The sequence below is a fragment of the Polyodon spathula genome, chromosome 13 (genome assembly GCF_017654505.1).
Source record: "Polyodon spathula isolate WHYD16114869_AA chromosome 13, ASM1765450v1, whole genome shotgun sequence".
Lineage (NCBI taxonomy): Eukaryota > Metazoa > Chordata > Actinopteri > Acipenseriformes > Polyodontidae > Polyodon > Polyodon spathula.
In genome coordinates, this window is record NC_054546.1 from 5,485,423 (window position 1) to 5,495,702 (window position 10,280).

General features: G+C 35.8%; 1 protein-coding gene and 1 long non-coding RNA gene across 2 annotated transcripts in view; both read left to right on the forward strand.

The window, feature by feature from the left end:
• Window positions 1-4,716, forward strand: part of LOC121325867 (disintegrin and metalloproteinase domain-containing protein 12-like) — a 64,337-nt gene extending 59,621 nt beyond the window's left edge. Inside the window, exons 15-21 of the mRNA XM_041268953.1 lie at window positions 623-731; window positions 938-1,136; window positions 1,430-1,507; window positions 2,362-2,470; window positions 3,075-3,210; window positions 3,644-3,752; window positions 4,606-4,716. Coding sequence (XP_041124887.1) covers window positions 623-731; window positions 938-1,136; window positions 1,430-1,507; window positions 2,362-2,470; window positions 3,075-3,210; window positions 3,644-3,752; window positions 4,606-4,716 — 851 coding nt within the window. The remainder of the gene's footprint in view (window positions 1-622; window positions 732-937; window positions 1,137-1,429; window positions 1,508-2,361; window positions 2,471-3,074; window positions 3,211-3,643; window positions 3,753-4,605) is intronic.
• A 181-nt stretch (window positions 4,717-4,897) lies between these two features.
• LOC121325124 lies at window positions 4,898-9,925 on the forward strand. The gene is made up of 3 exons (XR_005951318.1): window positions 4,898-4,961; window positions 7,499-7,632; window positions 8,010-9,925. It is a non-coding gene; the product is annotated as an uncharacterized LOC121325124 (long non-coding RNA).
• Window positions 9,926-10,280: the final 355 nt, after the last annotated feature.

Consider the following 10,280-nt stretch of genomic DNA (forward strand, 5'->3'; position numbering starts at 1 on the left):
TTGACAGCAGTACTAAATGATACAGCATAGACAGGGATTCCTTTATTTTTTATTTATTGATACTACCCCAATGGTCTAGACTGCCTTGGCAAGAAGCAGGATTTACATGAGATTCCACATTAAACAAAATATATTTTGGTCAATGTTGTCACTCCAAAGGCTTTTCGCTGTAGTTTACGATATATATCTGGTTTATCCTAATAGGACCATTTTAAACTAGTCGACACTAGATTCTCAAATCTCATTACGTGAAATTGTCATTAGCAGTTTTTTGTTTTTTTTCAGAAAGGAAAAATACACCCAATACAATTATCAACCAGAAGTAAACAACTCTGACAGTATTAAATAGTCTTAAGTATAAAGATCAAGCCACATATTAATTTTAAATTGTAAAAAGTGTATTGTTTTTCTTTCTTAAAAAAATGCTAATTTCAATCTGGAGCAAATAGCTTTGGAAATTCAACCTTATGGGTTTTTTTGTTTTTTGTTGTTTTTTTTTTGTTCAATCATTTGTCTTCAAGATTGAAGGTTTTGTTTAACTAGACTCTAAAGTTTAAAGTTATTTACGAGCTCTTAGAAACCAGAAGTGCTTTGTAAACAGCCTGCTTTGCATTCTCCCCAGGAGCCAAGCCTGCCCCAGGGATTTGCTTTGAAAGGGTAAACTCAGCAGGTGACCCCTATGGGAACTGTGGGAAGAACTCAAAGGGATCCTTTGCAAAATGTGAAATCCGGTATGTTCCCAATCACTTTTTGTTTTGTACTTTTAAAATATGTTATACCTTTTTTCCAGTTAACACAGTTCAGTTCCCTTTTTTATTGATACTCCCCCCTGCTGAACAGGAAAATAATAATTCCTGTTGGATAAGTATTGCAAGGCCAATGTATTTCCATGCAGTTTAGTGTCAGTGGTTTTATTGTATTGCTGTGTGTTTTGCAGAGATGCTAAATGTGGGAAAATTCAGTGTCAAGGAGGAGCCAACCGGCCTGTAATTGGTACGAATGCTGTTTCCATAGAAACTAACATTCCCTTACAAGAAGGTGGTCGGATCCTGTGTCGTGGCACGCATGTTTACCTTGGGGATGACATGCCTGATCCTGGCCTTGTACTGACAGGCACCAAGTGTGGAGATGGCATGGTGAGGAACACAGCCCACACCCCAGAGCATCCATTAAAACAGACCATGTCTGTCAGTTTCTTATTATAGTTTGGCTTATTTCTGTACATCTTTATATATTTCTTTCTTCATTTTAAAACCACGGAAATCAAATAAAACCAAATAAATTATCAATTATGAATATCAAGTTGACCAGCTGATACCTGTCAGTGTTTTAGTGTACCGTAATGATGCCTTTGTTTCTTGTCAGCATTTTAAGTTATTAATGATAAGATGTGACAGCTTATCATTTTTGTTTTCTGCTTCTGTCTTAGATGTGCCTGAATCGCCAGTGTAAGAATGTCAGTGTATTTGGGGTTCATGAGTGTGCTGGAAAATGTAATGGCCGTGGGGTGAGTATCGAAAAGTGAACTGGAAATGAAACATAAAGCAATACATTATTTATTTGGCGTCAACTTACTTGCAAGTCACTGATATAATTTATTATGTGCTAATTAAAATGTGCATTAGCTCCAGTTATTGCATGATCTAGAACATTTCATACCATCTCCACTGTCTATAAAGTGTAACGCAAATAATAGTGATTTAATTCCCCATTCCCCATTGCCTGGACTGTTTACAGCAATTCATTTAAGTCCTGCTTTTTTCTTGTCTTGGCACAAAAAATAGGGAAAAGGTTTTAGCGCTTTGAGGGCCAAAAAAATTTCTTGTTCACCAAAATCTGCAATACCATTATACATTCGCACTCCCAAAATATACACAGTGGAACCCATTCCAGATTTGTTTAGGACATCAGTGTTCAAGATAATTGGATCATTATATACAATATGTGTGGACAAAAATACAAAATGCACATGTATGGTGCTTTTAATAACGCAAAAACATTCCAGCCGCTTCAGATTAAACTTTTGAGATTTTGGGGATGGAATTCCAGTTTAGTGGCTGACCAGCTACATGTAAGTGTGAGAAATCAATTGACACTGTTTGATTGTATTACTTTTGTGAAATACTGGGAGAATCAGGAGACTACTGGACCGTCCTCTAAAGGAAAGGCCAGTATGTTTGTTATAAACATGTAGCATGGCATGGGGTGTACACTGCTCACTCTCCCCTTGGGTGTTCGTCCCTCTTGGACAGACATAGTGCTTTTTCTATCCCAAACTTCTAGTCTTCAGAGCCCTCATTCCAGCTTCTTTCGTCACCACAGAACCAGCAGTAATATTAATGCAGTTTTGCTGTTTTGAAGGTGTGTAACAATAACAAGCACTGCCACTGTGAAGCCGACTGGTCTCCTCCGCACTGTGAAATTCCAGGGTTTGGTGGCAGCCTGGACAGTGGACCCATGAGACTTGCAGGTGAGCTCCTGTGGAACGGATTTGAATTGCTGACTCGCATTCAACTTGTGCGAATTTAAAGAGAGCATTTTAATACAAAGACAGTACCTTGCTCGTAAATTACACTGTGTAACACAGTTTTTGTTCCTGGGTAGTAAGTGTTATTTCCTAATTGCTTATGCCTCAGAAGTATAGAAAATGGCTATTATTCCCCACAAACTTTGCTTTTGTGACCAGGACAGTGATATTTCAAAATATCACTATTTCCAATGAGAAAACGGGCAAATTTGTGTCTTTTCGTTCACATGAAGTCAGAAAAAAACAACATATGAATCCAAATTAACATGTATTTATACTAAAGTAATACAAAAATGACTACAAAAGATTTAGAAGTGAGTAGTTTTTCGAGATTTACGATTATACTGTAAATTTACAGTTCTAAAAAATTGTTACACGGTGTTATTCAACTAAGTTAATTTACATAAACAGGAATTAAAAGTAAACATTTTGAAATTCAGAAGGTGTTACTTTTACTTTATTACATTTTTCTTATATATGTATATAGGCAATTAAGTTTCATTGCTTTTTGTTTCTAACTCAGTTTTTTGGGGGGGATTTTTTGCAGACAACACCAGTTTAACCATAGGGATACTGGTAACTCTTATAAGTCTAATTATTGTTGGATTCATCATCTGCTTTAAGAAGAAGACTTTAATCAGGCTGCTATTTACAAATAAGAAGACAACGATAGAGAAATTAAGGTGTGTTCTCATTTCTGATTCTTGGTTGCTCACGTACATATTGTTATTCAAAAATACATTTTTTAACCATTGGATCACTGCTACAAATTATGATTATATTATATATGTTAAAATAATATATTTAAATGAAACAACTATTTACTGCAGATTGGTGTCAGTACTCTTATTTCTGATTTCTGAAATGATCCGTCCAGAGAAATCTATGATGTTGTGGTCGGTCTGCCATTTTGTTTATTGTGGTGTGGTGTCAAAGGGCACTATTGGCCTCTCTTTTTGGAAACAGCTACTTTTGGTCATGAGACCCTGCATTAGCCAATTGTGATGCAAGTTCCAATATAAGGGTTTATATATATAACTGATTTTGTTGAAGAAAGAAAAAAACAATTACCAATCAATTTTCCTTCAATTTTAAATAACAAAATTCCCTTTTCAGGTCTGTGGGTCCAACAAGGCCATCGAGTCCAAACCAAACAAACCTGGCCTACAGCACCTCTCCATCCGGGAGACTGCCAGCTAAGCCGCACAATTCAAGTATATATAAGGTAGGGTATAAAACTACACAAGTGATACAGAACTGAGTCAATCCAATTCAAAATGATCGATTCTTTACAGATGGAGTAGTTGTATGAAATGTTTCTTTTTTCAATTAAATAGGTTGTGTTACTTTTTTTTAATGCTTTCAATAACAAGGAATAAAATTGTTGCTGTGCTTTCAAGAGTGTCTATTTAATTTCCTTTAAGAGCATGACCACTCTATGAGTGATTGCCAATTCCATTCCCAAGTTTGCTGTTGTGAGCTATCGGTTATATTATATATTATACATGGTGGATTGCTGTAGCAGGTCTGCTGGATTGTAGCAAGTCCATGTACTGTGAAATTATAGAACAAAAATCACATTCAACCTTTGAAAATGTTTCCTTTGCATTTCATACAAATATGTTTTAGGTTTTTTTAATTATTATTTGTGGGTTGAAGATATTTTAGGAAAGCAGTCTTTTCATTTCTGTTAATAATTACAAAATGGAGGCATCACCCTTGTTTGAGTTGGATTGTTGTAAAGGGTTACACATGGTATCAATGTATTTATAGTTTTAGGGGACCTTGGTTTCGGTATTTGTTATTGTACAAGAAAAAAAAATAACCTCCATAACTATAAAACAACCCAACGGTAGAGTATGTACAAATACTAAAAGGAACTTATTATTATTATTTGTAGTGTTTTTTTTTTTTTTTTTTTTTTTTTTTTTTTTTTAGTGTTAGTGTTATATAGGTTTAATATCCAAATTAACAAATTTGAAGCCACAACTGCACAAATAATTAATCAGCTCCCTGCTCATACTGGATGTTGGTATTGCCCCGATTGATATTACTAGCCCAACTACGACCTATAAAAGGAACGTCGGATGAGTAGTACAGAGAGCCTTACGGATCAACGGGAGGGTGGTGGAATGCGGTGTCGTACTCCTTCGACGGGTCGTCATGGCTCGGCCAGGCCAGTCGATTGAGGAAGCTGCATCGTGTCAATCCTAGTACCAGCGGGTCACGATCAGTGCTCTCGGGTGTTTGTCAGTACACTAGGGGGGGAGTTGTGCCCGGTTCGAGCACGCGGCAGCAGACTCCACGCCAGGGGCTGACGACACCCCACCCAACGAAGTCTGTTTTGTCCATCACCCTTTTTTTTTTAGATGCCCTCCAGCAAGGGCTGCCAGCCAGAAGCTTGCTGTCCCACCCCTCCTTCAGACAAAAACAGGTACAGAAAAAAAAAAAATCTATGAGACAGCATGTTTCTACAGGTCAGACTCAAATCTGCTGTCTTGCCCATCGTGACTCAAACTGATACATAACTTATAAAATGTTCCTATAGTAAAAGCATAGTGTAATCAAGCACAGTGAAAGCATGGTAAAGCATAGGATATTATTGTACAGCCCAAAGAGGTATGGCAAACTATAATAAACTACAGGAAAAATTCAAAATTACTATGTACATTTACTATGGTAAAGGGAGGTGTTGTGTGTGGGATTCCAGGTGTTAGCTTGATATTTACATACTGTTTACATAAACATCAGTCCCTTTGTGAAATAAATACAAAATAAAAAAATTAAATATTTGCCCTGGCACTCTCATTGCACCCTGGAGTGGACCTAGGCTAACATGCAGCTTTTTTGTTAAAGAGACAGTGAGAGAGTATATCTTCCAGTTACCCCCATCAAGGACAACAGTTTGGTGGGCACACTCAGTAGCACATTAGAGGCGTGTTTTCCAGTTGCTGGCACTGGGTGATGGCTCATTGACAGATTAAGGGGAGTTAACTGACAGAGCCAATGATTTGCATTGGAACAGGTTGATGTAAGAAAGCACCGCTAAGTTTGAGAGCAGGTTAGCATTTTGCTGCGATAAAGCTCTTGTAAATGGTGTATTTTTGTGTTTTTGTTTTCTTTTAACTTCAAACAATATTGTACTGTAGTTATTGAATTTGAATGAGGATGGCCAGTGGTGGTTGTATAAACACAGCACTCCATGAATGTTCACAGAGTATTCTTGGGGAATGGTAGACACTTGTTATACAAGTATAATTTGCTTAAAGATTTTAAAAATCCACTACCTTGCCAGCTCTGCACTAACAATAGTTAATTCACAGATGGAGAAAGGTTGCCTGATTTTTGGCTGTGCTCTTCACTGTTAATCACGGTGCTCGACCCTCTTGTTAGCTGATCCTTTTTTAAGCATCATGCTGTACCTAAGAACTGTTGCCCATTCACGCTTAATTACTCACGAGATCTAAGGTTTTTGAAGCATGTTGCTGATTAGGCTTGTATGGTTAAGGGGAAAAAAAAAAAGAAAAACTTTAAATAGAAATAGTGCATAAAATAAGCAGCAGGTAGACCAAGACTAATGCAGAAACAATAGGGTTACATCAGTTCAAGTAATTTGACAAAGACTGTATGGTTACTACTGGGTTCAGCTTTATTGCCTAAATAAATACACTTGTGCCAACTAATTAACATTAAGACCAGGGATAGAGTTCAAAGAACTTATTACAGCCCCATGACTAATTGTGGTTTAATTTAAAGACTATTAAAGCCTTTTTTTGTAAGTCAAAGGCTTTTACACCATGTACAAAATGACAAAATGGTAACCAAATCGCTACAGTTCTGTCTGGAAACTTTGAAGGATTTTCCAAAGGCACCGCCTGAAGCAAATAATTTAAAGAAGCTTTTTGCAAGGCTGTCCAATTGCAATAGGGTGCTGCATTGTAACCACATCTGGTTTAACTATACCATGACATAGAATATTGGTTGAAATGAGAATCAGTCTGCCCTAAAGGCTCATACGGTTTTCATATGTAACAGTAACTTTTCTAATAACAGCCAAGACACCCAGGATATAACCAAGCCACAAAATGGTCCCCACCAAAAGAATGCTTATGTTTTAACTTTACAACAAAGAAGTATATTTACATATTGTGCATATTTATAAGAATGCATATTTAATATATATATATATATATGTGATAATATTGTGATAATATTTTTTAAGACAATTATGGCATGTATTTTTGTGTTTTTGTTTTCTTTTAACTTCAAACAATATTGTACTGTAGTTATTGAATTTGAATGAGGATGGCCAGTGGTGGTTGTATAAACACAGCACTCCATATATATATATATATATATATATATATATATATATATATATATATATATATATATATATATATATATATATATATATATATATATATATGTGATAATATTTTTTAAGACAATTATGGCATTGGTATGGCTTATCATTAGTTCAGAAAATACAATTAGTTGAAAAGGGTGTTTCTTGAGGATCGAGCAATGTCTGTAATTAGGAACTTTATTATACAGTTTGTACTAATTAGCTTAGCCTAATTTGATAGTTACAGTCTACAGTATGCAGATTATTATCTTAAGTGCTATATTTGGGGGGATTTAAGCTTTGTATTAGATAAGCTGGAGAGCAAGTCTGCCATGTGAGTTACTCGATCTTTTGCTGTCAGAAATCCACAATGTAGAGCAGCTGTTAGCCATTAACTAAGCCTCCTTAGATATATTAAGAACACATAATAACGCTGATGCCTTCAGGAAGAACCTGCCTGGGAGGTGGTGTTGATGGCAAATATTTACTACAGTATATACAGCTGTGATCTACTATCCAGCACTGATTCTCTTCGTTATCTACATAGTAGACTGTGAGTACCCTCTGGTGGACAGTTACAGTTTAGAGGTGATCACACTGCGGTAACTGTGTGTTTTAAACAGGAAACCTCGAAGCCCAGTCCTCCTCAGAAGCCACTGCCAGCGGACCCACTGGGTAGAGGTTCCCAACTGAACAAAGCGCCATCAACACCGCTTGAATCTTCAAACCCTGTGCCTCGGTTAATGCAGCCAGTCAGGTTAATATCACCCTAAGCTTCACACTTCATTTCAAGAGTTGCAAATATATGTGTAAGCCGTTATTTTTTGCCTTTTAAAAACAAGCGTTTCATATCTCAAGTTTGACAGTTTGCTTTTTCGTCTTACCACTGTACAGGCAATATCGAATGTGAGAGTCTTTCTTAGTCTTGATATAATATTTGTACGCACCATCAAAGAAAAACAAATACGTTTTGAATAAATAAAAGAGAACTGTTTTCATTGGATTGTTCTGTGCCATTTTGACAGAGTAATTCCAAGTTGGAACAGTACAGAGAAGCCCTCTGCAACTACTGCATAAATCAAACAAGTAGAATTGTCACCAGTAAAAATAAACAATATTGTTTTGATTTTACAGGCCTGCACCCAAACATCCCCCAAAAGTGCCAAAGCCTAACAATGTTGTTTCTGTGAAGTGACGGGGAGTGGAAACAAATCCCGTCAACAACTGAAGACACCAATTTGCACTATGTTAAGATTTAAGTTAATCAACTTCAGTATATATGTGTATAAATGTTAGACATTGTGTCTCTATGTGTTTTTTTAAGAGACTCTGAGCTAACACCTTTGGTGCTCCACCTCAATAAGGTGCTGTGTGTCCTTGCTCAGGTACATGCAAATGTATTTATGTTTAGTATTTATTACAATGCGGTGCACTGTGGTAGACACTTTTGATGGTAACATTTTTGTGATCTATTTTAGTGAACTTGAACCGTTCCGATGTTTTGCACCATAGCAAACTGATTTATTTTCCTCAGTATGTTTGTAAAGACCACAGGAAAAAAAAAGTGCTGTGTAATATTCTGTGAAGCAAGATGTTTGTGGAAACATTTTGGCAAATTATAAATTTGTAAAGTGTAAAATGCACAGGTAATGAGCTGACAGCCTATTAACTACTGGAATTTTGCTCTGCAAACATTAATTTCTTGAACCAGATGTATTTTTAGGTAATAATTAGACATTTGGCTAGACTCACTCCAGTTGTATCCAGGATCTGATCAAGTGTAGTTTTATGACTGTTTTCCATATTGAATCTGTGCAAAGGCATTATTTAATAATGCATTTCAATGTTATGATTTAAAAAAACAACAATTAAGGTTAAACAGGTGATACATAGTATTGGGTTTTGAAGTTAGTCTCTCCAAAAAGTGTCAATTTCTTTTTAACAATAAGGTAAACTTACTGATTTACTTATGAGAGTGGTCACTTTTAAAATGATGCTTTTTAATATAGTTAAGACCCATGCCTCTAAGGCAGCAAGGGGAGCCACTGTTGTAAAGATAGCATCATTGAATTTGCTCAACAAGACATCTCTCAATAAACTTATTAAGCATTTACCAGAATGACAATAGTCTTATAGTGCCCAAAGGAACAAGCATACAAGTGTTTACATGATGACCCTGAATAATGCATCTGTTTAGCAAATGTCATTATTTAAATTGTTTTACTTTCAGCTAGTTTTGTCAACACAATCCAATTTTAACTGCAAAGGACCAGTAAAAATGCTTGCACTAAAACGTAAGCAGAGGCTATTGTGTCCCTCATGATGCTTTTACATCATAGAGAGAGAAACAAAAAAGAGAAAATGTTAATTTATTGGCTCGGCCCGTATCCTCCAGGTTTGAAATGAAACCCTTTTTTGGCTAAGCAGTTGGGATGTCCTTCCAGATGCATATCAGCAAGTTCAGCAATACAAAAAAAAATGATCTAAAAACTTTTTCAAATGTATTTTAAGTTTTAAGGTGCTTTTATCATCTGTGATATGTATTCCATTCACTGGCCGTCACTTACTCTGGATCTCTCTTTAGTAAGCACTGGGATAAGTGATCACAACACAAAACCTTTTTTACTTGTGGCAGAGTGCCGCTTCCTGCAACTGAGACTAAAGACGCATTACTGTAGCATCATACCTAACGTATAACATGAAAAAATGAAAGCAAAGTGTCATTACAACTCTGTCTTGTGCCAAGCAAGTGGTGCAGATATAACTGCTTTACAAAGATGAAACTGACTAGTTTAACCACTGCATTGTTCTAGTTACACTTTTTATTAAAGTACTATCTATACGTTGGTTTGTTAACAAACTAATGTTTTGCTTACCTTACCGGTTATAGATTCATGTTACTTCTCTTGTAAATATGATAATAAGAATGCCATGGAATACTTTTTTTTTTTCTTTTGTTATTTCAAGGTGTTACTGGTGAACACGTTCAACCAATTTAGGAAATATCTCTACAAAAAAGGGGGGGGGGGGAATATTTCCTTGTACAATAACTATTCAATAAATACTGCAAGAAAAGCACTTGGTTTGTTGTGAATTCCTCTGGTCTTTAAGTGTTAATAATAAGAATATATATTTCAAAAGCTGATCATATATCATAGCAAATGTATCATACAATGTCAACCATTTTTACTGTACACAAAAACACAGACACAAAATTAATAATGTTTGCGTGTCTTCTTGGATGTGTTTAACCTTTTACAGTTAAATAAATGTCTTGAATACTGTAGCCTTCTAAATTATTTTAATTGCAGACAAAAAGATCAGCATCCTTGTATGTGTCCTGTGACTTTTCTAAGAAGTTGGCAATGTTCTAAGAAAAAAGGAAACCAAATTTTTAAAAGGAAT